This window comes from Candoia aspera, chromosome 2 (assembly GCF_035149785.1).
Source record: "Candoia aspera isolate rCanAsp1 chromosome 2, rCanAsp1.hap2, whole genome shotgun sequence".
Classification (NCBI taxonomy): domain Eukaryota; kingdom Metazoa; phylum Chordata; class Lepidosauria; order Squamata; family Boidae; genus Candoia; species Candoia aspera.
In genome coordinates, this window is record NC_086154.1 from 113398439 (window position 1) to 113424207 (window position 25769).

General features: G+C 43.3%; 1 protein-coding gene across 3 annotated transcripts; it reads left to right on the top strand.

Annotated features, from left to right (window-relative positions):
• Window positions 1-11370: 11370 nt before the first annotated feature.
• PYCR1 (pyrroline-5-carboxylate reductase 1) lies at window positions 11371-19866 on the top strand. 3 transcript variants are annotated; one of them, XM_063293283.1, is made up of 8 exons: window positions 11371-11585; window positions 11983-12085; window positions 13886-13956; window positions 15873-16052; window positions 17497-17718; window positions 18131-18223; window positions 18579-18742; window positions 18825-19866. In XM_063293283.1, exons 1-8 carry the CDS (start codon window positions 11451-11453, stop codon window positions 18967-18969), a joined length of 1113 nt encoding a protein of 370 aa, XP_063149353.1. In that variant the 5' UTR covers window positions 11371-11450; the 3' UTR covers window positions 18970-19866. The 3 variants fall into 3 exon arrangements, with proteins under 3 accessions (XP_063149353.1, XP_063149355.1, XP_063149354.1); XM_063293285.1 differs by having other exon boundaries at window positions 11562-11585; window positions 11994-12085; XM_063293284.1 differs by lacking the exon at window positions 11371-11585 and adding an exon at window positions 11643-11699 and having other exon boundaries at window positions 11994-12085.
• Window positions 19867-25769: the final 5903 nt, after the last annotated feature.

The window sequence follows — 25769 nt, forward strand, 5'->3', positions numbered from 1 at the left end:
ACAGGAGACGACGGCATCCCAGCTGAACTGTTCAAAATCTTGCAAGATGATGCTGTCAAGGTAATGCATGCTATATGCCAGCAAATTTGGAAAACACAAGAATGGCCATCAGACTGGAAAAAATCAACTTATATCCCCATACCAAAAAAGGGAAACACTAAAGAATGTTCAAACTATCGAACAGTGGCACTCATTTCACATGCCAGTAAGGTAATGCTCAAGATCCTGCAAGGTAGACTTCAGCAGTTCATGGAGCGAGAATTGCCAGACGTACAAGCTGGGTTTAGAAAAGGCAGAGGAACTAGAGACCAAATTGCCAATATCCGCTGGATAATGGAAAAAGCCAGGGAGTTTCAGAAAAACATCTATTTCTGTTTTATTGACTATTCTAAAGCCTTTGACTGTGTGGACCATAACAAATTGTGGCAAGTTCTTAGTGGTATGGGGATACCAAGTCATCTTGTATGCCTCCTGAAGAATCTGTATAACGACCAAGTAGCAACAGTAAGAACAGACCACGGAACAACAGACTGGTTTAAGATTGGGAAAGGAGTACGGCAGGGCTGTATCCTCTCACCCTACCTATTCAACTTGTATGCAGAACACATCATGCGACAAGCTGGCCTTGAGGAATCCAAGGCTGGAGTTAAAATCTCTGGAAGAAACATTAACAATCTCAGATATGCAGATGATACCACTTTGATGGCTGAAAGTGAAGAGGAACTGAGGAGCCTTATGATGAAGGTGAAAGAAGAAAGTGCAAAAGCTGGCTTGCAGCTAAACCTAAAAAAAACCAAGATTATGGCAACCAGCTTGATTGATAACTGGCAAATAGAGGGAGAAAACGTAGAAGCAGTGAAAGACTTTGTATTCCTAGGTGCAAAGATTACTGCAGATGCTGTCTGCAGTCAGGAAATCAGAAGACGCTTAATCCTTGGAAGAAGAGCAATGACAAATCTCGATAAAATAGTTAAGAGCAGAGACATCACACTGACAACAAAGGCCCGCATAGTTAAAGCAATGGTGTTCCCTGTAGTAACATATGGCTGCGAGAGCTGGACCATAAGGAAGGCTGAGCGAAGGAAGATCGATGCTTTTGAACTGTGGTGTTGGAGGAAAATTCTGAGAGTGCCTTGGACTGCAAGAAGATCCAACCAGTCCATCCTCCAGGAAATAAAGCCAGACTGCTCACTTGAGGGAATGATATTAAAGGCAAAACTGAAATACTTTGGCCACATCATGAGAAGACAGGACAGCCTGGAGAAGGTGCTGATGCTAGGGAGAGTGGAAGGCAAAAGGAAGAGGGGCCGACCAAGGGCAAGATGGATGGATGATATTCTAGAGGTGACGGACTCGTCCCTGGGGGAGCTGGGGGTGTTGACGACCGACAGGAAGCTCTGGCGTGGGCTGGTCCATGAAGTCACGAAGAGTCGGAAGCGACTAAACGAATAAACAACAACATTAAATCACTATAAAATATACCAACCCCACAGAGAGAGCAAGAATGTCAGTCATAATGGAGCCTAGTTGTTAGAATTACAACCCCATCATTAAATCAGTAGCTAGTTGCTTCTGTGTGATCATTTAGTCTAGAATAGGACATCTCTCCTAATTAGATTCCTTCACCAATTCTGTACAATCATGTCAGGAGGGGATGCTTAGTGTTCTCCTCACCAAAGATATCTAGCAACCTCAGTGGTGGTTCCAACATTGTGGAAAAACTTACCTCCTAATATCCATGAGCTTCCAATCTGCCACCTTTCCACAAAGCTGTGAGAAAAGTGTTTTGTTCCAACACATACTTGAGCACTAGCGATGGTACTGGGTAGTTGTTCTGGTTTTAGTTTTACTGAGATTTTATTTGGATGGTTCAAGTAGTGATTTTGCTGGGGGATTTGGGGATTTCGATTTATATGGATTCTCTGTATCGTATATTGTAAACCATCTTGAATCTGTGTGACGGGGCAGTGTATACATGACTGTAATAAACAAATAAATGAAGTAGATGTAATGTATTTGTGTTTACATCGTATTTGAAATATGATTTTCCCTCTTAAAAGTGGCACACAAATAAAGAGCACCGTGATCATTTTTGTTCATGTGGCCTGAATCATGCATTCAGAAATTTCAGCATCTGGCTGATGAATTGGCAGAGAAGATAAATGCACATTGCAACTGGCAGAAATGGACACATCTGAGCAAAGCTACATGATTTTGGAGATGGTGGTTAGTTCTCACCTTGCACTTCATTAGCTGTTATGGGGAAGCACAAGATGTGATGATATAATTTTATCAGGCAGATGTTATTATAATTAAGAGGAATGAGAGTGTTGCTGCAATTATAGCTCTGGTTCCAATTAAAAATATACCTAAAACTTGGAAGAAATATATTTTGTGCATGAGTGTGTATGTGAATGTATGTATGTATGTACACACACATCCATAAATATTACAGCATGACTCTGAGAAGAAGCTGATATGCCAAGCTCTCCAAATCAGGAATTAACTGCCTCACATCTGCTACGCTGCTTAGATTGTCCTGTTGCCTTTAAAAGCATCACTGATAGTTTGAGGAATGCCATTCTATCCCTCACAGGATAAGTTCTACAGCACCATCAGGATTCCAACGCAAAAGGAGAGAGGAGGAACATGTGTGGAATGTTATCAGCTGGAAGAACCAACCTAAAAATAAGCTTTAATTCAGACAATGACTTTAACTTTTCTACTAAATGATCCAAATAATTAAATAGTTATTAATTCCTTTGAGTCTACACCAGAGTGCTAGTTTTCTCCCCAGGGTTTTATAGGATCCTAGACTTATTTGAGGTACATATTTTTAAAAGTTAATTTAATGCAATAGTATTGTATTACCATATAGCAAAAGGATTTAACTGGTCTTTCCCAACTTTGTATCCACCTGATATATTGAACTAAATCTCCCAAAATTAAGTTAGCAAGGAATTCTGAGAGCTGTAGTACAACACCTCTGGAAGGAACCAAGACAGAGAGCTTAATTTTACCATAAACACATTTAATAGCATGCATTTATGCTGATATTTACACACTTATACAGGGACAGTGACCTATCCTGTATTATATAAGCTATGAGAATCATTTGCATGGAACTGACAATGATGATTGTATCAGGTTTGCAGAAACCCACATAACCCCTAGATAGCAACGAAGAGTTAAATGTTTTTGTAGGTTATATATTGTAGCCATAGTATTAAGGGTTAATTCTCACAAATTCTTACTTGGATATTATTTAATGTAAAAGAAAAAAGAACACACAGGTGCACAGTCATATACTATGAAATCTGTGTCACCACTGTAAAAATCCATAGGTAATCTATGTTGAGAAGATTTGTTTGTAAATTGCTAATAACATCAACTATGCAGCCTTTTGAGTAGTTGCAGCTAACCATTTATCTTTCCAATAGTGAAAAATCTTTTAACTCTACATTAGAATGTAGAGAATCTACTTTCTTTGTCCAGATGACAATTTTCACATGATAGGAATATAGTTCAAAGGAATATGAGTATCTGAGAATATTAAATCTTGTCTTGGGTTAATACATGTACAGTGTAACAGTTTCTTCCTTGAATAGAACAATTACAAAACACTGAACAAATGCTAATTGAAGAAGTAATCTCATTGCATCTCCAAGAATATGACGATTTACTCAAGTCTGTTCTATATAAATACAGTGGAGTCCAGGAAATCAGAAGTATTATTATTTTTTTGTTGAATAAGGCATAATCTATGGTTTGGGTGCTGATTTTAGCACTTCTTCCCATTTTCTACTCAAAATTCAAATATCTAACTATTCCATTCAACCATTAAGACTTGCATATCAAATTGAGTCATCACCATCAGAATTTTATGAAAATAAATTTATTTTTATTTTATTTATTTTCTATCCTACCTTTATTATTTTTATAAATAACACAAGGCGGGGAGCATACCTAACACTGCTTCCTCCTTCTATTTTCCCTACAACAACCCTGTGAGGTGAGTTGGACTGAGAGAGGGGGACTGGCCCAAGGTCACCCAGCCTGTTGCCTTAGTCCAAACTGGTTCTCTTTTTGTAGGTTATTTTGTGAAATATAGCTACCAGTTATTGATATACTTAACACAGAATTTTGTAATTTATCTGTCTCCATCCATCCATCCATCCATCCATCCATCCATCCATCCATATCAATAGATGCTTTGTACATTTTGGGATTCTTTTTAGTTTTCTTTAATTTTATTTTTTTTTCCTTTATAACTCTAATAATTGTTTATATTTCTAAATATTTTTTCTATTCAATAAATAAAAGCAAAAAAGCCTTAAAGTATGAAATAGGATTCAAAATCAAAAGCCCTTATCTAAGTAGATCATGTATAGACTTGGCTGTATCACTGGTTTTGACAGAGAAATGGGCACATCCAGAGAGCTGGTGGTTTAACATGCTTTCCTCCAGTCCATGAGGTGGCACAAAAGGATGCCAGCCTAATTACGTCTGTCTACTTAATCATCTCTATTCTGCCTTGATGATGAGGCCATCAATTGTGTCTGATTCTTAGAGTCTGTTTGGACAAGTCCCTGCAGTTTTCTTGGCAAGGTTTTTCAGAAGTGGTTTGCCATTGCCTCCTTCCTGGAGCTGAGAGAAGTGTCTGGCCCAAGGTCACCCAGCTGGCTTTGTGCTTAAGGTGGGACTAGAACTCATGGTCTCCTGGTTTCTAGCCTGGTGCGTTAACCACTACACCAAACTGGCTCTCAGTCTTAACTTACTGTAGGGCAAATTCAGGTACAGGGATTGGTAGATTTCCTTGCCAGTAGGAAGAACGTCTACCAATCACTTCCCTTAATGTTGGCTGGGGGCAGGAGGAGGAAAAGGCAAGTTTTGATAGATGGCTAGAGCAGTGGGTTTAGGCATCTGTCAGAACCTTTAAATAACAGTACAGCTCAGCTCTACCCTTGTAAAAACAAATATCCCAACAGGCAGAGACAAGTCTGACTGGCAGTTATTACCTACAGTAATGCTTTCCCTAGCAACAGCAGGAAGACCAGGACCTTCCGTATGGAAGCCTTCCTCCCAGGGCATCACTTTAGAGTGTTCCAGGTCCATCATTTCTCTAGTGGTGTTGCTGCTGTTCTTCCTATTTCCTACATTGTTCTAGTGATGTAGACCAGGATAGTGACCTGCCTGTCAGACCTATATAGAAACAAATAACCCAACAGGTAGGTAGCTTTGTGACTACAGCTGCTCCAGAAGTATTAAGGACCACAAGGAGCATTCCAGAGACAAGCCAGGAATGGTGGGAACATGGGAATTCTGTGGCACTGGAGACAGTGGAGAAAAATTCTCAGCAAACTGAAAGGAAACAGAGAAGGGAGGAACCTGATTTCTTTTTGCCCTCACTGGTTTGAATCTGGCATGGCCTAGGGAAAGAGACACCAACCTTCTGGCTGGTTGGCCCATTTTCAATTCTGAGGCTATATTATGGGTGCTGGGGGTTGAGAGCTTCTCATCCACAACGCAGCTGCCACGTTATAAAGTCACAAAACAAAAAAGTCAAGTGACACAGAAAGCTGTGTGAGAGCACCAAAAAAGTGGCAAATTGATGTCCATGCAGCACACACTGAAGACGAACATTAGTAATGGTTCTTCTGCAGTGGGTGATTCCTCTGTCATCACGTAGGGCAAGGACTTCTATGACATGTCATACTTTTTCTGAAACCTTTATTTGAATTTATAAGTAAGTTAAAACATGTTTTAGAGTAATCTGGTGAGAATTAGATGCTTTTTATTTTGCCTGAAAAGTCATATTTTGACTTTTTTAAAGGTGTTATGTCATATTTCTGCTTAATTTTGTAACAAACATCGTATTTTGGTCATTGGCAACCCTCTTGATAAGCCAGCAAGTTCGAACCAGCAAAGAAAGTGAGAATTTGCCTGTTTTCTTTTCTTTTTCTTATTTGCTCCCAACTCAGGCAGGTGTGTGTGTGTGTGTGTGTGAGAGAGAGAGAGAGAGAAAGGTGGGAACAAAGGCTTCTCCCCTGACCAGGCCTAAAAAAAAAGGTGAGAATTTGCCTGTTTTGTTTTCTTTTTCTTATTTGCTCCCAACTCAGGGGTGTGTATGAGGGAGGGAGGGAAAGGGAAAAGGCTTCTCCCCTGACCAGGCCTGAAAAATAGGTGAGAATTTGCCTGTTTTTTCTTTTTCTTATTTGCTCCCCAACTCAGGGCTCTGTGTTTGTGTATGTAAGAGAGGGAGAGCAACCTTTTTTAAAATGACTTCAGCAGGCTTCTCCCCTGACCAGGCCTGAAAAAAAGAGTGAGAATTTGCCTATTTTTATTTTATTTTTTTTATTCTCATTTGCTCCCAACTCAGGTGTGTGTGTGTTTGAGGTGATGGAGTCACATGAGAGCTGCAATCTGATTTCAACATGCCAAAAGTAGATGTTCAGCAAGTGTGAAAGTCTTGTCCAAGAATTTGGGGAGCAGATTTTCAGTAATGATGGTGATATTTTGTTTTGTAAATTGTGTGAAGTTAAAGTATTGGCCCAAAAGCGTTGTAATATTCAATGACATTGTGACACTGCAAAACACAAGAGCTGTTTAGCAAGATTTACCTTCACTGAGAACAGGAAACGTCTCCTTTTTGAGAGAGCTTCTTCTTCAACTGCAGGTTCATCGAATACCCAGTCAGAATTTTGTAAGGATCTCTGTACAATGATGGTTACTTCAAATATTCCCTTAAGGAAATTAGGTAGTGGTAGCCTCAGGCATTTTTTGGAGAAGTACACCAGTCACCCGATTCCAAACGAATCAACTGTAAGGAAAAATTACATCTCTTCCTGCTATGAAGAGAAGATCTGCTGTTGACAAGAGTAAGATATGGGTTTCAATAGATGAAACAAGTGATGTAAATGGAAGATACGTAGCCAATGTTATTATTGGCACTCTGAAATGTGACAAGCCTGCTGAAGTATTTCTTCTAACATGTGAAACTCTACAAAAAGTAAACAATTCCACTATTGCTATGCTCTTTGATGATTCTATGAAACTATTCTGGCCAGATGGTGTAAAAAGGGGAAATATCCCTCTCTTTGTAACAGATGCCACTCCATACATGACTAAAGCAGCCAAGGGACTTAAACTTCTTTATCCAAAAATGATCCATATCACATGCCTTGCACATGGTTTACACAGAGTGGCTGAAGAGATTTGAAACAACTATTCTGATATAGATAAGATAATTTCGAATGGGAAAAAAGTGTTCATTAAAGCTGCACTTCAAGTACAAAAGTTCAAAGAAATTGCTCCTACTTTGGCTCTCCCTCCCCAACCTGTTGTGATATGTTAGGGGACTTGGCTAGATGCGGCTGTGTATTATTTCACAAATTATGCTTCCTTGCAACGGATAGTTAAAGAATTTGACTGTTGTGAATCTTCCTCAATCAAGATTGTGCAAGATTCCTTTTCTGAAACCTTGGCTGGAAACTTAGCATATATAGGATCTAACTTCAGTGGATTATCAAGAGCAATCACCCGCCTTGAAACTGTAGGAATGGAACTTAGTGATGCACTGAACATTGTAAAACAAACTGATTTAAAGGAAGCAAAGGGGAAAGTGGCTGAAAAAATTAGTGATAATTGCAAAGAGTGCTGCATTCTAACCTGGGTTATTCAACACTTTGCAAAATAAGTAATGTTCTAAATGGACTCAAAGCAAAATTTGAAGACATCGAGCCAGAATTTTCTCCAGATGATTTTGCTTTTTTCAAATTTGTTCCTATAACCTCTTGTGATGTCAAACGGAGTTTCTCCAGATACTGGTGGACAAGAGAACATACTGGTGGACAAGAGAAGGAGTTCTGAGTTTGATAACCTCAAGATGCACGTGGTCATCCAGTGCAATTCTGTTAATGAAAACTAATCCAGGGATGACCATTTTACTCTCAAAATGTTCATTTGATTCCTTCAATACTAGCACTTCTGTACTGGAAGTGAAGAAGAATAAACTTTTTAATTTGTTTGTGTGTGTGTGTGTAAGATTTTTTAAAATTGGGTGCTAATTTCAGAAAAAGTGTGAAGTTATATTTTTGCTTTAAAAGTCGTATTTTGGGTTTAATTGGTCATATTTAAAGGTCATAAATGCTTGCATATTTCTAACATTTTTAGGTCATAGAAATCCTTGCCCTAGTTATCAGCCCAGGATTGCTCTATGCTCTATACATTCAATAGGAATACAAATCAACAGGATAAGGATGAGTTGTGAAACCTGATAGCTAGACAGCTCAGGGAGACATGCTGACTTAATTATAACAGATGTTATCATAGTTGATAACAGACCAGGAAGGCGTGAACCTCCTGGAATTATATTCTGTCTGGATGTTCAGAATTAATAATTCAGAATTATCATTCAATCACTGTTGCAGGAGTTTTTTATGGGGATCTGCTGCCTATTGCAGGAAACTCTGTTCCATTCTACTGTCTCCTTGTAATTTGTGTTAATGTAGTTTTTAAAAATCTTCCTCTCACACAAAATGTTCTGTTCCACCTATGTCTGTTGACTCAAGGCAGTTGACAAACATCAAAAGTATATAATTCACAAAACTCAAAAGGAAGAAAGTCCATTAACTACTTGTGTAATGACTAGGTACCCATACACCTTTAGCACCCAAACGCTCTGTGGACTAATCAGGTTTTAAGCATCTGCCTGAAGGCCAGACAGTTGAGTGTGTTCTGTCTGTGAGAAAGAAGATGTTCCAAAGTGTGCGGTCAGCCACTGGGAACTTACATTGTCAAAACCCCATGCTCCCCCCACCATTGTGCAATCCTGCCTGCCGCTACTTTTAAACAGTGTTATGCTAAAGCTACTAATTTTAATTATGGTTGATGTATAAACTACATATTTATAATAACATTTAAAGCTTTATGAAATATTTCAGTCTTCTGTCAATAATTTTAGCTTACATCTCTGTATAAATAATTACACTTCTAATTGTTACATTAAATACAAAAATAAATTGATAGAAGGAACTGATGTCTACCACCTCTGCCAGAACCACACAGTGTGACATGGTGTTTGCAAAATTCTGTTTTCTTTCAGAATAGGTATTTTTAAAAAGAGAATAGAAAGAAAAGGTTCCATTGGCTGAATTTCATTTATATTTTCCCTTATTTAGCTTGCACTGGTAGAGTGGTTGTATTTTTGAATTATAGTGAATTAGAACATAAAGCTGGCTGCTTCCATACTAGCCATTTTTTTAGAACTGATACCATTCAATCTAGTACTTCTGAAAATCCAGACTATGCTATACTGTAGTCAAATAGCTGTATCTAATATTATCTATTATCTTCCCATCTTTTTTTAAAAACCCATTTCTTTATTTAGAACATTTATTTAGGAAATGTATATTCATGATACAACTGGGAATACAGGGGGAGTCCCCTAACATTTTGTCTTGCCTGGACCTTAGGAAACCCTTTGAAAAAGGTTAGGTAAAAGTTTCCCTTGACATTAAGTCCAGTCGTGTCCGACTCTAGGGGGCGGTGCTCATCTCCGTTTCAAAGCCAAAGAGCCGGCGTTTGTCCGTAGACACTTCCATGGTCATGTGGCCGGCATGACTACACGGAACGCCGTTACCTGCCCGCTGAAGCGGTACCTATTAATCTACTCATATTTGCATGTTTTCGAACTGCTAGGTTGGCAGGAGCTGGGACTAGCAATGGGAGCTCACCCCATCACGCGGATTCGAACCACTGACCTTCTGATCGGCAAGCTCAGCAGCTCAGCAGTTTAACCCGCAGCGCCACCGCGTCCCTTTGAAAAAGGTTAGTATTCCACAAAAAACATGAAAGAGACAAAAAATAAAAATAAACAACACCATGGGAAACAATGAAAATAAATGGATAACACTACTGTGTTTCTATCAGCAGAAAAGGCAAAGGCAAAAAGGTAGTTTAAAGAAGTTTTCTATTATGCTAATATTGTTAATATTAATTTATAAATTATTAATAATTATTAATAATTAATGTTATCCTAATATGACAATATTTCTAGGGCTCATGTGATGCCAAGGAGCATTTGCAAAGCTGAATTAGCAGACTTCCAGGGGATGTCTAGCAAACCAGTGAGTAGACCGGACCCTTGGAACCTCTCCAGATAAGGAGAGGATGGGGGATTGCCCACATGTGCTCCGGATGGCTGCTCCTCACGAGGAGACTACAGGACAGCGGTCTTCCATGGGTTTGGGCACCTGGAGACAATGGGATCGACCATCTTGCTCGCAAATATGGCAGAGCCTTTTAAAGGTCCCTAAGTTCACAAACCTCACTTTCTAATCACTTTTGGAATTGCCTATTAAAGCTATAATCGTTTACTGTTGTAATGATACATTTTATTTTACTTTTTGTTATATTTTTCTCACGTTTTTAAGCACTTATGTATTTCTTTTATTTTTGATAATGTATATATCTTTGTGTATTGTTTCTTTTTTTCTGTCATTATTTTAAAAAGCAATAAAAATTAATGAAAAAAACTATCTTAAAGCTATTAGAGACCTTCGGAACAACAAGTTTGGGATGGGATATGAGAGGAAGAGATATCTGTTTATAGGGGAGGAAGAGTTATTAAATTTGTTTATACTTGTGATGAAGGTTGGAAGTCACTTCTTTATATATTTATTTTTCTTTATTATACTGTATTTGTTCTTTGTTCTTTTTCTTTTTTCCTGCACTATTATTTCTTTCCATCCTATTTTCTTTCTCTAAGTTTAGTTTGTATTAGTTTTTACTACTGTAATTAAAATTCTTAATAAAAATTATATTGAATAGAGAGATTGGGGAGGCTGGTAAAGTCATAGAAGGGAGAACAGACCTAAACAATCAAGATACTAAACAACCACTTAGCGCAGATAGAAAGAAACCTGTGACGAAGCATTTTAGATCATTCAAAGAAACTATTCCTTAATTAACGAAAATAATAAATGAGGGTTGGAAATTCCTCTTTCAGTTTCCAAGATGCTGTATTAAAGAGACCTTACTGAAAAAACAAAACGAATATGTATTAGCAGCACTGCACTTAGAAAGTAAGGGTTCTAGATCAAATGATATTATTTCCAAGCAAGTTTCTTCCAAACACTTTCAGTCAAGTACTGCAGTTAACAGGTACAGTACCACGATTTTCCTATGACCCATCTTTTCAAACAACTCAAGATTTTTCATCAGAGACTACAATTCCCAGGAGGCAGCGCAATCACGAAGCTGTACTGTATGGTGCTAAGGAAACGCCCAGGTCGCAGCAGTCACTACCGGCCAAAAACAAAGCCTGAGAATCTCACGAAGAAGTACTCCTTCCCGGCCTCCGTTGAGGGTCGACTGATGCAACTGCAAACAAAGCTTACTCCAATAGCCAGCGGGCGATGCGCTTTCTCAGCAACTGATTGAAGGAGAGGATGAGGACGCCACACCCCCTCATTTGGATTGGCCGTGGGATTATCTCCGTCCTGCGCTTTGCCACGCGACGGCGCCATCCCTTCTTTTTCTCCCCCCACTCACCGACTCCGAACAAGCCACGTGGGCAGCTCCAGGTATGTTCGCTAGAGGGTGAACTGGCTTCGAGGAGACGCACGCAGTGGGGGGCATGGAAGGGATCAACCCGCGATGCGAAGGGAATGGAGGATCGCGTTCAAGGGACGGGGACGGTAGGGGTGGGAAGAAAAGAGAGCAGTGGCATAAGAGCAGCAGGTGGGAGGTGGAGTCGGCACCAAGAAAGGAAAAAGATGAAACGAGCTGAGATGTCAAGCTGAGTGTGAGTGATAGTTCTGGATCCTGCAGTAGCCTTTCTAATAGCCCTTTTATCCCAGATACTTGAATCTACCGATTCCCTAAATCCAGTCCAGAGCCTGAAGACGGTTCCTGTATTTTGCAATAGAGTTACACTACTATCACTGGCACGTTTAGTTCGTTTTCTCTTTTTTATACTAGGTGTCCATTAGGTCACTTATAGAAACTGTTGTTACCATGAGTGTGGGATTCATCGGTGCTGGGCAGCTTGCCTTTTCCTTGGCGAGGGGCTTCACAGCAGCAGGTAGGCAAGTGCAAGAAATTGAAACTGATTTGCAATAAACGGATGCTCATTGGTACATCAGTCTTATATTTATTTCTGCAACTTTATTTCAGGTTTGCACGGTGTGTTAGACCCTAATGTGATTTGCTTGCTTTTGGTTTAGTATGTTGTGCAGACCAAGCCAATTGTGTGTTATTCAAGTAACCATAGGTAATCAAACCATAAGAGCCTGTTTGGTGTAGTGGTTAAGGCATCAAGCTAAAAACTGGGAGACCGGGAGTTCGAGTCCCACCTGAGGCACAAAGCCAGCTGGGTGATCTTGGGCCAGTCCCTCTCTCAGCCCTAGGAAGGAGGCCAGGGCAAACCACTTCTGAAAAACCTGCAAGAAAACTGCAAGGACTTGTTCAGGCAGTCTCTGGGAATTGGACATGATTGAACGGATTAAAAAACAAAAAATCAAACCATAACTTAATGTGATATTTCTAAAATATTAGAAATGGTACTGAATTTTCATCCTAATCATTTGTGGTTTATGCATATCAATTTGTGTCTGAGATTATATTTTTTTCCCTTGACTCAAGTATATTATATGTTTGTGTGATGATAATTGTTTTAATGAAGACATAGTGCTGTTTTTGTTGGAATACAACAGAGTTAGATACAGTTCTGAAGCTAATCTCATCTTTGATTTTGGGATACATATTACCATATAAATCACCACTCTGTCCAGATTACCTTGTTTTTCACTGCAGTATATGCATTGTTGGAAAAAATACTAATTAATGAGAAACTAGAGCAGATATATGTATGCTGTATTTTTTTCTGAGAATCCTTGTTGCATTTAAATATTCATATCACAGCAACCAGAACCCTGGAAGCCCTGCCTAATTTCTAGAAGTTTTTTTCTTACAAAACTTTAAACTGAATAATTAGGGGCTAGAAGAGTGTATTACTGGTTATGAAGAAAACTGCAAACATTGCAAAAGACAGCACAGCTCTTACCACAGATTTAAGAAACAAAGTTCTCAAGGGTGTAGTTCCGCAGGAAAACACTCTAGACAAGTTTGCCTGTTTGTATATTATCCCTTAGACTTGAATATCCCTTTACCTAAAAAATATGAAAATCCACAATAGGGTAAAAGGTAGTGAAAATTATACTGACAGAAAAATGGAATGGGTGCCTTGAGAAGGGAGGTGATAATGCTGGCAAGAATATAGTGAAGACAGAAGAGTACTGCATTGTGGCCTGCAGGCAGAGGATGCTGTGCCAGGCTCCTGTTTGAAACTGTTCCCTAGGCCTTCAACAAACCTGATTGTGTAGGACTACAGTACCAGAGCTGGGCAGCAAAAATGTAGTCAATCACTAGATGGCAGCAAAAAGATACAGAAAACCAGAATGTTTTAATGCCCTCTAGTGGTCATCTCGATTTGTTCAGCGCAGTTATGATGGGCCTAAGAGAAAAAGGCTTTTGGGCAGCTAGGGGAGAGGCTTCTGTGGAAAGGAGATGGGTCCCCTATGAGTCTAATGGTTGAGCAGGAGGGGAAAAATGATACTTTAAATAGGTGAGGGGAACACTCACATGGTCTCCATTGTTGTAATAGCATGGAAGAAGTAGCTGTGCGACCTTCCCCTTCCCTTTCTCCTGCCTGTTCTCGGCCTGCATCTGAATTCTCTCACCAATGGAGGAGCCTATCTAAAAGGTTTGCTTTGCGGCCTGTAAAACACTAATTATGCCTCTGGAAATAATCAAGAGGTGAATCCTCAGCTGAATAAGGTGTAGGAAGCTATCGCAAAATAAAACTCAATATTTATTTTTCTAGGGATTTTGGCTGCCCACAAGATAACAGCAAGCTCACCAGACACTGATCTCCCAACAGTATCAGGCTTGAGGGTAGGTTATAGCATTTGAAATATTAAAATGCCTCTTTTCTGCTCTCAAAACTTTCATAAAATTCTTGTTAGCTGTGTTTGTATACAGAACATTTTTGTACGTGATGTGCATGCTGCTTTGATTGATCTCATTCTGGCAGTGGACACGACTAACAAATCAGGTGTTTTTTTGGTTTGGTTTCCTCGTGTAGCTTGACAGGAATCTTGCTTGTTCATCTTGGAACAACCCATATTCTGATGCCAAGAACAAAACTGTGGTACCAGTCTGGCTTGTTCCAAGAGGAATAAAGTAGAATTCCTAGTCCGTACAGTATAGTAACCAACCCACAGAGCCACGCAAGGTTTTTTTTTTAAAGCCATGCCTACTAGCAGAGGGATCCAAGGGGTGCGATAGGAACAACAGGGAGCAGCGTACTTCTACTGGTAAACCAGAATACTGGCTTGTAATTCCAGCGGGAACATGGGCATTGCACGCTTCATCCATGTACTGAGATAGTTTAGGCTTTTTTTAGCTGTGTTATGTTTACAGGAACTAAACTTCCCAGCCATAACTTTTTCTATTACTAGAGTTGGAAAACATTTCACTGATATAAAATAGAAGTAGGAAAATTGGGAAAATAGTAGACCTACATGTTACTCAGAAAAGCATATAATTTGATAGTTCTTTTTTCACTTGAAGAATAACTTTAGGATGAGATATTTGAGTGTGGAAATACTTGCCAGGAGGAGCACATAATCCTTTTCCCATTAGCTTCAAGGGCATGTCTTCCCTTGCAAATGCACATTTTAAAATGTATGGAGAAGATTTAATACATCCCATCACCACAGCTGTCAGTTATCATCGCTCATGGTGGCATTGGTAAAGGAGTTAGATGTTACATTTTTGTACATAATTCATTGTTTAGTCCTTGGTTTCTATCTTTAGAAACATTTTATTCATAGAATCGGGTTGAGATCAGACTTGGTCTTAAACTGCAGACTGTTTGAGGTTATGTGCATTTCTGATTACATATTCATACGTATTTATAAAATATTCATTATAAATATATAAATTACATAGTCATACGTATTTATAAAATATTCATTATAAATATATAAAGTAAATGCTAGACTCATCATGACACATAGTAAAACAGCACTACCATAAGTGTTAAAATGGAAGAGATTACACTCAAATGTTTTGGGTTCACTTTTGTCTAAAAGTAGGAAGAAGAAGCCTGTTAGGCCTCTCCAAAATGGGGTAACACAGCTGTAATGCCATTCGCTAGGTCCTGCCAAGCATATTTCTGATGAGACAAAAAAGGGAGAAAGGTCTCTAAAGCCAAATTCTTTTGGGCAATTAACCACATTTGATAGGTGTGATTTGTCTCCATTGTTATATACTAACTCACATTCTTGGACATATTTCTACCCATTGGAGTTCCTGAATTCTTTTTAAATTTAGTGCCATATAAAAATAAGTGCAGTTATGTAACCCTGAATAATTTGAAACTAGTTCACTGGCTGTATGTCTAGGCTAGGGTGCAGCTAATGAACTACAAAAAGGTGATAAGGATGTTTCTAGATACTGAACACTTTCCAAACAGCATATATGATTCTTCCCAAGAATCTCTGTATCTCAGATTGGCTGCAGGCTGGCGAAGTTATTTCTGCCCAAAAAACCTCACCCTAACCCCAGTATCTGAAACAGCTGAATCTCTACATTTGTCTCATTTTTTGCCTGTTTAAAATCAAGATGTGGGATTATTTTGGCTTTAACCTATTATGTATCAAGTTCATTTTGCCTTTGTAGTTCTAGGAAAATTAATGTGTGCCCAACTTCTGCCTGGTTCCAAGTCTAATCCAATTGTCCTTGCTGTAGTCTGAGCACAAAGAAAGAGATGCTTCAACAATTGCTGTGCAACTTCTTAATTCCAGAAAATGGGTGTAAATTTCACCATAAGCAACAAGGAGACAGTTAAAAACAGTGATGTCCTGTTTCTGGCAGTGAAGCCTCCCATAATTCCCTTTATCTTGGATGAGATTGGCTCAGACATAGAAGATCGACATATTGTGGTCTCGTGTGCTGCTGGTGTTACTATCAATTCTATTGAAAAGGTGAGAATCAGCACTCATCTCTATTAAGTTTTTTGGGCCTAGAGCTGTGTAAGGAAAGGGCAGCTAGCAGATTCTTCTGAAGGACAAACTAGAAATTGGTGGTGACAGTGCAACAAATATAATTGCTTTGGTCTTATAGAATGAAGGGGAAGCGCTCTGTGATGCTGTATCTTCCAGTGGGTCATCTATTGAGTAGCTTTGTGCTACTTGTCCTTCCTTTAGCTGTGGGGAGCTAAACCAACAATGAGATTTCCAAACTACTCATCAGTGTGTCCATCTTGCCTTTAAAATTAGGTCCAAGCCTGTTTTGGCATGACTGATGATGTTTTGCATTTAACTACCAGACTGGTTTGATAACGGTTGCTGTCTCAACTTGGTGAACTCTCCTCTCTTCACTATAGAGCAAAGTCTTTAAAAGATCTTGTTGCCTTCACCTACAGTATTCATTTACCCTTGATGCCTGGCCTTGCTAAAACTTTGCTGCTGTCACCATGCATGAAGACACAGTAACCTGCAAGCAACCTGCATTTGTTTGCTTTTTTAAAACCATTGGATCATTAAGAGAATTTGGAAATGTTCTGGTGATATCAGCGTGAGGCTAGCCTATCGGGCATGAATATTATGAAGCTTGCATCATTCTGACACATCTGGAATTATTTTTTCAAATTGAGTTGGCACCTGGCTTGTTCAGCACTGTAGAAGTAACGCAGATGTCTTCCAGCTTTGGTCTGGGATCTACTTTGTTAGGAAAAGACTTTATAAAAAGCAGATGTTTGTAAAATAAGCTAGCTTTCCCTGGGGAAATATAATGCTCAAGGCACGGTTAGATTTTTGCTATTGCTGTCTTAAAAAAAACATCTACCTTGACAATTTATTGTTGCTGACTGGCATTCCCATACTTTTGATTTAAGCATGTGCCTCCTTCAGTTCCTCTGGTGCTCTCGGCATTGGGTGTAGAAACATGGAGCGCTTCCATCCTATGGACGCTTCTTTAAATTGCCATGGGCAGATGTGACTAATGTATAACTTAGCTTTTCCTTACTTGGCACCTCCAGATGTGTTGGGATTACAACTCCTAGAATGAACAGTATCTTAGTTAGGAAAATGGAGTTGCAATGCATCTGGAGAGCACCAAGTTGGGGAATGCAGATATAACCTGCTTTTAAAATTTTAATTATTTCTTCTGCAAGAATTTTCTGATGTTTGAATAACAAGTATGAGCACAGGGAGGTTGAAATCTCTGCTCTCACCTAGCTATATTTCTTTTAAAGATCTGAAGAGACACTGTATGTGTACCAAATGAACATGCACTGGCTCTTCTCCACATGTCTGTAACCTGAAAAAGGCAGGGTTGAATTTTCTGGACCACTTGCTAGAGCTAATTTTTTTTTTAAAAGTTCTGAATTAAATATCCTCATTTGTTTCTCTTATTTTTCGTCTCAAGAAACTTTCTGCCTTCTGCCCCACCCCAAAAGTGATCAGGTGCATGACCAATACACCAGTCATTGTGCGAGAAGGGGCCACCGTTTATGCCACAGGAACTCATGCAGAAGTGGAAGATGGGAAGCTCTTAGAACAGCTGATGGCAAGTGTGGGCTTCTGCACTGAAGTGGAAGAAGATTTGATAGATGCTGTGACAGGACTCAGTGGTAGCGGACCTGCTTATGTATGTGCCATGTCTTTCCTGTATTCTCCAAAAAGAATGTAAAAGAATTGGGTGAGGGGTGGGGGAGTTGTATGCAGAAATGTAACTAGTATCTTGAATTTTAAGAGGAGGCAGATTAGCTTGCAATACTTGAGAATCAGGCTTTATACTGAGAGTTAGATTTCCTAGATGTCATCAGAGCCATTGGCGTTCTAGTTTATTCCAGTCTGTCCTAGGCCACCTACGAGGATCCATTGCTAAAATTCTGGAATACAACAATTGCCTCAGTCTATGCTGATTGGGAGTTGTGACATTGTAGATGCAGCACAGCTGGAGGGCACTAGATTGAGGAACTCTAATTTAGATAATCAGAAAAATAAATTCCACTTCCAGAACTTCTACCTTGACTTCTCTTTCACTATTGATCTCCTAGGCATTCACGGCTCTGGATGCCCTTGCGGATGGAGGGGTGAAGATGGGCCTTCCTCGCAGGCTAGCAGTCCGATTGGGAGCTCAAGCCTTGTTGGTCTGTATCTTACCTTGTGGTCATCAGAGTGGTCATTATGACTACTCTGCCTCTTGATATTTGATAGGGAAAAAAGTCAAATTATTTTTTTAAAAGCTGGATGTTTGAAATTGAAAGAAGCACCCTGTACCACCCAACAATGAAAGCAGAAGAAACAGAGACAGTACTGGATCATTCAGTCATGTGTGAGACAGGTCATAATTTTTCGAATCCAATGGACAATTTACGGTTTTAAGGAAAAGGGCTGTATCTGCCATAATTTACATTTTTCCCCTCAGAGTTCTAGCTAAGTACAGGTTAAACGTATTGCTGCTATTCTCTAACGTGCCTCTGATTTGTCTACCCAATACTGTAGGGAGCTGCCAAGATGCTGTTGGATTCTGAGCAGCACCCTGGACAACTTAAGGACAATGTTTGCTCGCCAGGAGGTGCTACCATCTATGCCATTCACTTCCTAGAGAGCGGTGGTTTCCGCTCTTTGCTCATCAATGCTGTGGAGGCATCCTGCATCAGGACAAGGTGTGCTTGCACAAAGAGAAAAGAAGTGCCCCCCTTTGGGCTGTGTTCTCTGAGTTGCTAATACATTCTCTGTCTTCAACAGGGAACTACAGTGCTTAGCTGACCAGGAGAAGGTTTCCCCAGCTGCCATTAAGAAGACCTTAATGGATAAAGTGAAACTAGAGTCTTCTTCTGCCAACAAGGTCAGCCTGTTCAACAAGAAGAATCCTGGCAACAAGAAGTACTGAAGAGACCCAGGCCTTGCCTGATCCTGCTTTCCTTTTCTTTGAAGGGAATCTTTAGCACAAATTGTTTTAAGCAGGGGAGGGGAGAGGTATCGTGGACCCAAGCTGCTGGGAGAAAGGGATTTAAGCTTCCAGAAGTAATTATTAAGGTATAGTAGATAGGGCAGTGTTCTTGGGGGCTGAGGGGAAGTAGTTTTATCAGCCATTTCTCTTAGGTGGGTAGCTACAGTAACTTCCTTTGAGCTTGACAGATGATTTGTTTACATTTTTCAACCCTACTTTTCCTTCAAAGTTTCTTTGCCAGTTACCCTCACAACAGTTTTGTATAACAGGTGACTATGAGAAATAATTACATAGTCAGGCAGAAAGCTGAATCTGTGTTTCTGAGTCTTGTTCACTTACTGTCATGATCGCCGTTGCGATGTTTGTGACATCGCAATGGCTCGCATGACAATACAAGATTATGGGTCCCTGGCTGATAAGGCAAGGGCAATAGAGAAACACAAAAAAGCAGTAATGGGTCTAAAGAAACAATGTAACGACCGAGGCCAGCAGCCCAGGAAGCAACAATAAAAGGAAACTGACATGAAATTGAATAACAACCGAACAGGCGAGGTTCGGAAGGGCGCACCCGGGCTTTTGAGGAATTAGAAGCCTGATCGCCCGGCAATGGATCATCACCGCACAGGAAGGCGATCGAGGCGATGCCCGGGGCACAGGGGGCTGGACGACCTCTCACCTGGACGAACTGTTGGGACTCGTGGGGCGCACCTGGGGTAAGGTGGGGTGGAGCGCTGACCGACGCGGGCTATTTAAATCCCGTTCCAGCGTGCTCCCCTCACTCTCAGCTTTCTAAGGGCATGAATTCTATTCCCAAATAAAACCAGAACCTAAAGTCTACTCTAGCGTCTGTGTTTTTATTGGGTCTCAGGCAGAGCCTGACATAAAGCTGAGAGTCGTTTAAAACGAACCTCGCCGGTCTCCACCGGAAAATTTTTCTGCGGGAGAGAACACCGGCGATGACGGAACCGGGAACGGCCATGGAGTCGGCGCTTCAGACTGGAGGTGCGAAAGACACAAAGCAAGTGGGAGAGACGACCAGACAGCTTCTGGAGTCGGCGCACCCGAGATGGGACACGGGCTCCCTCCCTGCCCACACCGCACCCCAGCTCCAAACCTGGAGCTCCAGCCCAGAGTGGAGAGCCCCAATGGAAGAGGAAATCGGGCGCCAACAACTCTTCACGTGGGATGGCGTAACGGGACCCCGGCCGGGGGCATCCTACACCACCTAGAGACTCCACTACCCCCAAACGCCCAAGAGGGAAGTCGCGGGACTGCCGATTGGGCAGCAACCGGCAGCACTGAAGATGGACGACCCTGTCACACCCGACAGGTTCAGAGCCCTGGAGTCCAAGGTACAAGCCCTGGAACACATGCTCCAGTCCATGGTATCAGTGATGAGCGAGCTCACAAAGACCACTACTGCACAGGGGGTAGGGGGGGATCATGGCACCCCACCTACCCTATCGACAACCCCGAGAGGAAGGGGCCAAGCACGGGACTCTTTCTCAGGGCCCTGTGGTCCCATTCCGGTGGGGGTCATCCCTAGCCACCCACAGGTGGGGGTCTCGCAAGTTGGGGGGTTTGCCAAGGACTTCCCGTGAAATTTGACGGAGACCCCACGAACCTGTCGTTCTTCGTGATGAACGCCACGAACTACATGATACAATATGGACATTGCTTTGCAACGGAAGGGGCCAAAATCTCGGCGGTGGCCACAAAACTCAAGGGCAGGGCTGCGGACTGGTACGTCCAGATGTCAGAGTCCGGAGCCCCAGCCCTGGCTACCTTCCACACCTTCCTAGCCGCTCTAAAGTGGTACTTCGAAGACCCCCTGGCAAAGGAAAGGGCCAAGAGTACCCTTAAAGGACTTTGCCAAGGACAAAAAGCGGTGGCAGACTACGCCCTTGAATTTAAGGTCCTAGCGGGGAAAATCACGGAATGGTCCGAGGCCACCTTGATCGACATGTTCAAGGATGGCCTCAACCGTGAGGTGTTGCAATGGGCACTATACAGAGACGATCCAGACTCCCTGCACGAGTGGATCTGTCTTGCCGGGAAGGCTGAGCACGCCCAGCGCACCTTCATGCTAGCGACCGAGAAAGACAGACCCCCTCCCAGTGGGAAAGGGCCAGTTCCACAGTCGGGCTCGACATGGGACGCGGAGCAACAACGTCGGTTTGCCCGCGGGCAATGTGTCAGGTGTGGGAAGACGGGCCACCGGGCAGCTGAATGCCTCAAGGCCAGAACGACAGATCGCCTGCCCAGACCAATGCAGAAGGCGCCACACAAGCCACCCAACCCTCCTAGATGGCTGACAGAAGCACTAGCGACCCCGGACGAGGAAGAGGATGCCTACCTTGCAGGGGACGTGTTGGACACCCAGGAGCAGCCGGCGGGAAACGCCTTCCACCTGCCCTAAGCAGCGCTGCTGGGCAGGTGGTGAAGAATGGGCGTGACACCCCCAGGGTGAGTGGGGATTGTCCCATCCTGGCAGGGGAAATTGAACTGACCTATGGCTCCAAAGCCATCGCGGTCGGAGCTTTGGTGGACTCTGGGTGCTCCAGAAACCTGATCCACCTGGGCATTGCCGCTGCATTAAACCTACCCTGCTTCCCCCTCCCAAAGCCGCTGATCTTTCAGCAACTCGATGGCTCCACGGCGGGGGGGGGGGACCGGCCACCCAGGGTACAAGGAAGGTCACCCTGAAAATGGGCACCCACAAGGAGACCATAGACTTCGTGGTCACCCTGGTAGGCAAGCCCATAGTGGTGTTGGGGATCCCCTGGCTAACCCGCCACAACCCCTACATTAATTGGAGGACCCGTTCGATAACATTCGAGGACAGGTTCTACCAGGCGCCAGCAAGGGAGAAATCCTCCGCTTTGACTGTGGGGAGGGCTGAGATCGTCGACCACCAAGCCCACGCTCCCCCCCACCCCGGAAGAACTGCCGGAGCAATACTCGGACTTCACCGACATCTTCGGGGGGGAGGAGGCGGACCAATTACCCCATCACAAGACAGACTGTGCAATTGAACTGCTCCCAAACGTCCCACTACCCAAGCCCAAAATTTACCCCATGACTCAGAGGGAATTGGCGGCGCTGCGGGACTTTTTAGACAAAAACCTCGCTAGGGGCTTCATCGAACCGGCAAACTCACCGGTTGGAGCGCCCGTCCTATTCCGGGAGAAGAAGGATGGCACCCTGAGACTAAATTCCGCCTACCTGTCAAACAAATACCCCCTCCCCTTCGTATAAGACATGCTGGCACACTTGTCAAAGGGAAGGGTGTTTTCCAAACTCGACCTCCGCGAGGCGTATTACCGAATTCGCATCAGGGAGGGGGACGAGTGGAAAACAGCGTTCAACTGTCCCTTGGGCTCCTTCCAGTACAAGGTACTGCCTTTCGGTCTTGCGGGGGCCCCGGGGGTCTTCATGCAACTAATCAACAAGGTGCTGCATGAACATCTGTTCAAAGGAGTCTTGGTTTACCTAGACGATGTCCTAATCTACTCTAAGACTCAGAGGGAACACGAGAGATTAGTGAGACAAGTTCTCACTAAGCTCTGGAAAGCCAAACTCTACGCTAAGCTCTCCAAGTGCGAATTTCACAAGTCGCGCTTGGACTACCTAGGGTACAGAATCTCAGGCAAGGGCATAGAAATGGACCCTGCGAAGGTTCAGGCTGTTTTGAGCTGGGAGCGCCCATGCACCCGGCGCCAGCTTCAAAGTTTCCTTGGGTTCACAAATTTCTATAGGTCCTTCGCAAAAGGGTTCGCTGAAATTGCCCTGCCCTTGACCGATTTATTGAAGACCAAAGGCGTTGGGGAGACGCGCAAGGTCAAAAATCCAGGGGCCGTACTTAATTGGACTCCCGACTGTCAAACCGCTTTCGACAGGCTGAAAGCACTGTTCACAGCGGAGCCAATCCTGTCCCACCCCGACCCCAAACGGCCTTTTGTTGTGCAGGCTGACGCCTCCGACTTTTCAATTGGGGCTATCCTACTGCAAAAGGATTCTGCCGGAATCCTGAAGCCCTGCGCCTATCTCTCCCAGAAATTTTCCGAGACAGGCGCTGGCACGTGTGAGAGAAAGAGGCATTTGCGGTTAAAGCAGCACTGGAGGCTTGGCGTCACCTTTTGGAAGGGGCTACTTGCCCTTTTGAGGTCTGGACAGACCACCGCAACCTTGAGGTGCTCCGTACGCCCCGGCGCCTCAGCCCCAAGCAGGTACGCTGGGCTCAGTTTTTCAGCCGGTTCAAATTCCAGCTGAAGTTCATCCCAGGAAAAAATTTCCTGGCAGATGCACTCTCCTGACTACCCCAGGATGCGGAGCCTATCTCTGACGTCGTAGGGATTGTGCTTTCTGACTCCCAATTGGGTTTAGCGGCTGTCATCCGGAGCCGCGCTCGGGGACAGCCTTCCCCCCCCTTGCAAATGACTCCAGCGCAGCCCGCCCAGAGCTGCAGGTAACCACAGATGCCAGGTGGGTTACGTACAAATTTTATAACAGCATTAAAATCTGATCTCTGGCTCCTCGCCAACCCTAACAAAGTGACTATGGAACAGGACCTCGCCTGGGTGGAGGGAAGGTTATATGTCCCTGACTCACAAAGACCGACTATCCTCAGCAGGTCGCGTGACAGCAAACAGGCTGGTCACTTTGGGTTCCTAAAATCCCTCCACCTAACTCGACGCCAATTTTGGTGGCCCTCGCTGAGGAAGGACGTCAAAACGTATGTGGCGTCCTGCCCTGTGTGTGCGATGGCCAAGCGACTGGCCAGTAAACCCCAGGGGCTGCTGCAGTCCATGGCTGAACCTTCACGCCCTTGGGATGAAATCTCGATGGATTTCATCGTGGATTTACCGCCCAGCCAAAAGAAAACGGTCATCTGGGTAGTCAAAGACTACTTCTCAAAACAAGCCCATTTTATCCCCTGTGCCTTAATCCTGTCAGCACAACAGCTGGCGAAACTCTTCCTGGTACACGTGTACCACCTCCACGGCTGCCCCTCCCGCTTGGTGACCAATAGGGGCACACAATTTACCTTGAGGTTTTGGCGGGCTTTTTTGAAACTAATAGGTACCCAGCAAGCCCTGTCAACCTCCTGGCATCCCCAGACGGACGGATCTACAGAGATCCTTAATGCCACACTGGAACAATTCCTCCGCTCCTATATAAATTACCACCAGGACAACTGGGTGGACTTACTCCCATTTGCAGAGGTCGCATACAATAACGCGATACATCAAAGCACAGGACAAACCCCCTTTGGGGTGGTGTCAGGTCGGGAATTCGTCCCCATCCCCGAGCTCCCTCAGCCCCTGTCCCCAGCAGTGGCCGCCTGTGACTGGGGTTCCAAACTCTCAGATTCCTGGCCCGTCATCAAGGACGCGCTTAAAGAGGCACAAACCGCATACAAACTGCAGGCAGACAAGCACCGGTGCCAACAACCAACTTTTTGGGTAGGGGACCTGGTTTACCTATCCACCAAATTCATTAAATCACCGCAACCATCCAAGAAATTAGCCCCCAAATTTATTGGGCCATTCTAGGTGACACAAATTGTGAACCCAGTCACGGTGCGCTTGGACCTGCCCCATAATTTAAAGCAGCTGCACCCGGTGTTCCACTGCAGCTTACTCAAGCCGGCAAGTGACTCCTGGTGGCACCCACGCACTCCCCCCCCCCACCAGTTATGATAGACGGACAGCAACACTTCGAGGTCAAGGAGGTACTCGACTCCTGCAAGCTGCGGGGCTCCCTCCAATACCTGGTAAAATGGAAACACTTTCCACACCCTGAGTGGGTCGCTGCCCGCGACATCCAGGCTCCCGAGCTAATCCGCAACTTCCATACTGCATATCCCTCCAAACCCTCGGCTTGATTTTCTCAGGGGGGGCAGTATGTCATGATCGCCGTTGCGATGTTTGTGACATTGCAACGGCTCGCATGACAATACAAGATTATGGGTCTCTGGCTGATAAGGCAAGGGCAATAGAGAAACACAAAAAAGCAGTAATGGGTCTAAAGAAACAATGTAACGACCGAGGCCGGCAGCCCAGGAAGCAACAATAAAAGGAAACTGACATGAAATTGAATAACAACTGAACAGGTGAGGTTCGGAAGGGCGCGCCTGGGCTTTCGAGGAATTAGAAGCCTGATCGCCCGGCAATGGATCATCACTGCACAGGAAGGCGATCGAGGTGATGCCCGGGGCTGGACGACCTCTCACCTGGACGAACTGTTGGGACTCGTGGGGCACACCTGGGGTAAGGTGGGGTGGAGCGCTGACCAGCGCGGGCTATTTAAATCCCATTCCGGCGCGCTCCCCTCACTCTCAGCTTTCTAAGGGCATGAATTCTATTCCCAAATAAAACCAGAACCTAAAGTCTACTCTAGCGTCTGTGTTTTTATTGGGTCTCAGGCAGAGCCTGACACTTAACGTTCTCTCTCTCTCTCTCTCTCACACACACACACACAGATGCAGAATCTTCAAATCTTGATTCTGCAGTGTATCCCATTTTAATCAAACAATGGCTTCTACTGCTCTTGGATTTCATATAGGTTATGTGTCTGTGCTTATCTCCCGTAATAGGCTGCAAGGAGTATCTACAGTAGTTTGTCCATAGTCCCTTGATTCCATAAGAATCTGTTTAAAAAGAAAGATTAGTTTGTTCCTCCATTTGGCCAAATACTGTCTACTCTGACTGGCAGCAACTTTCCACAGTCTTTAGCAG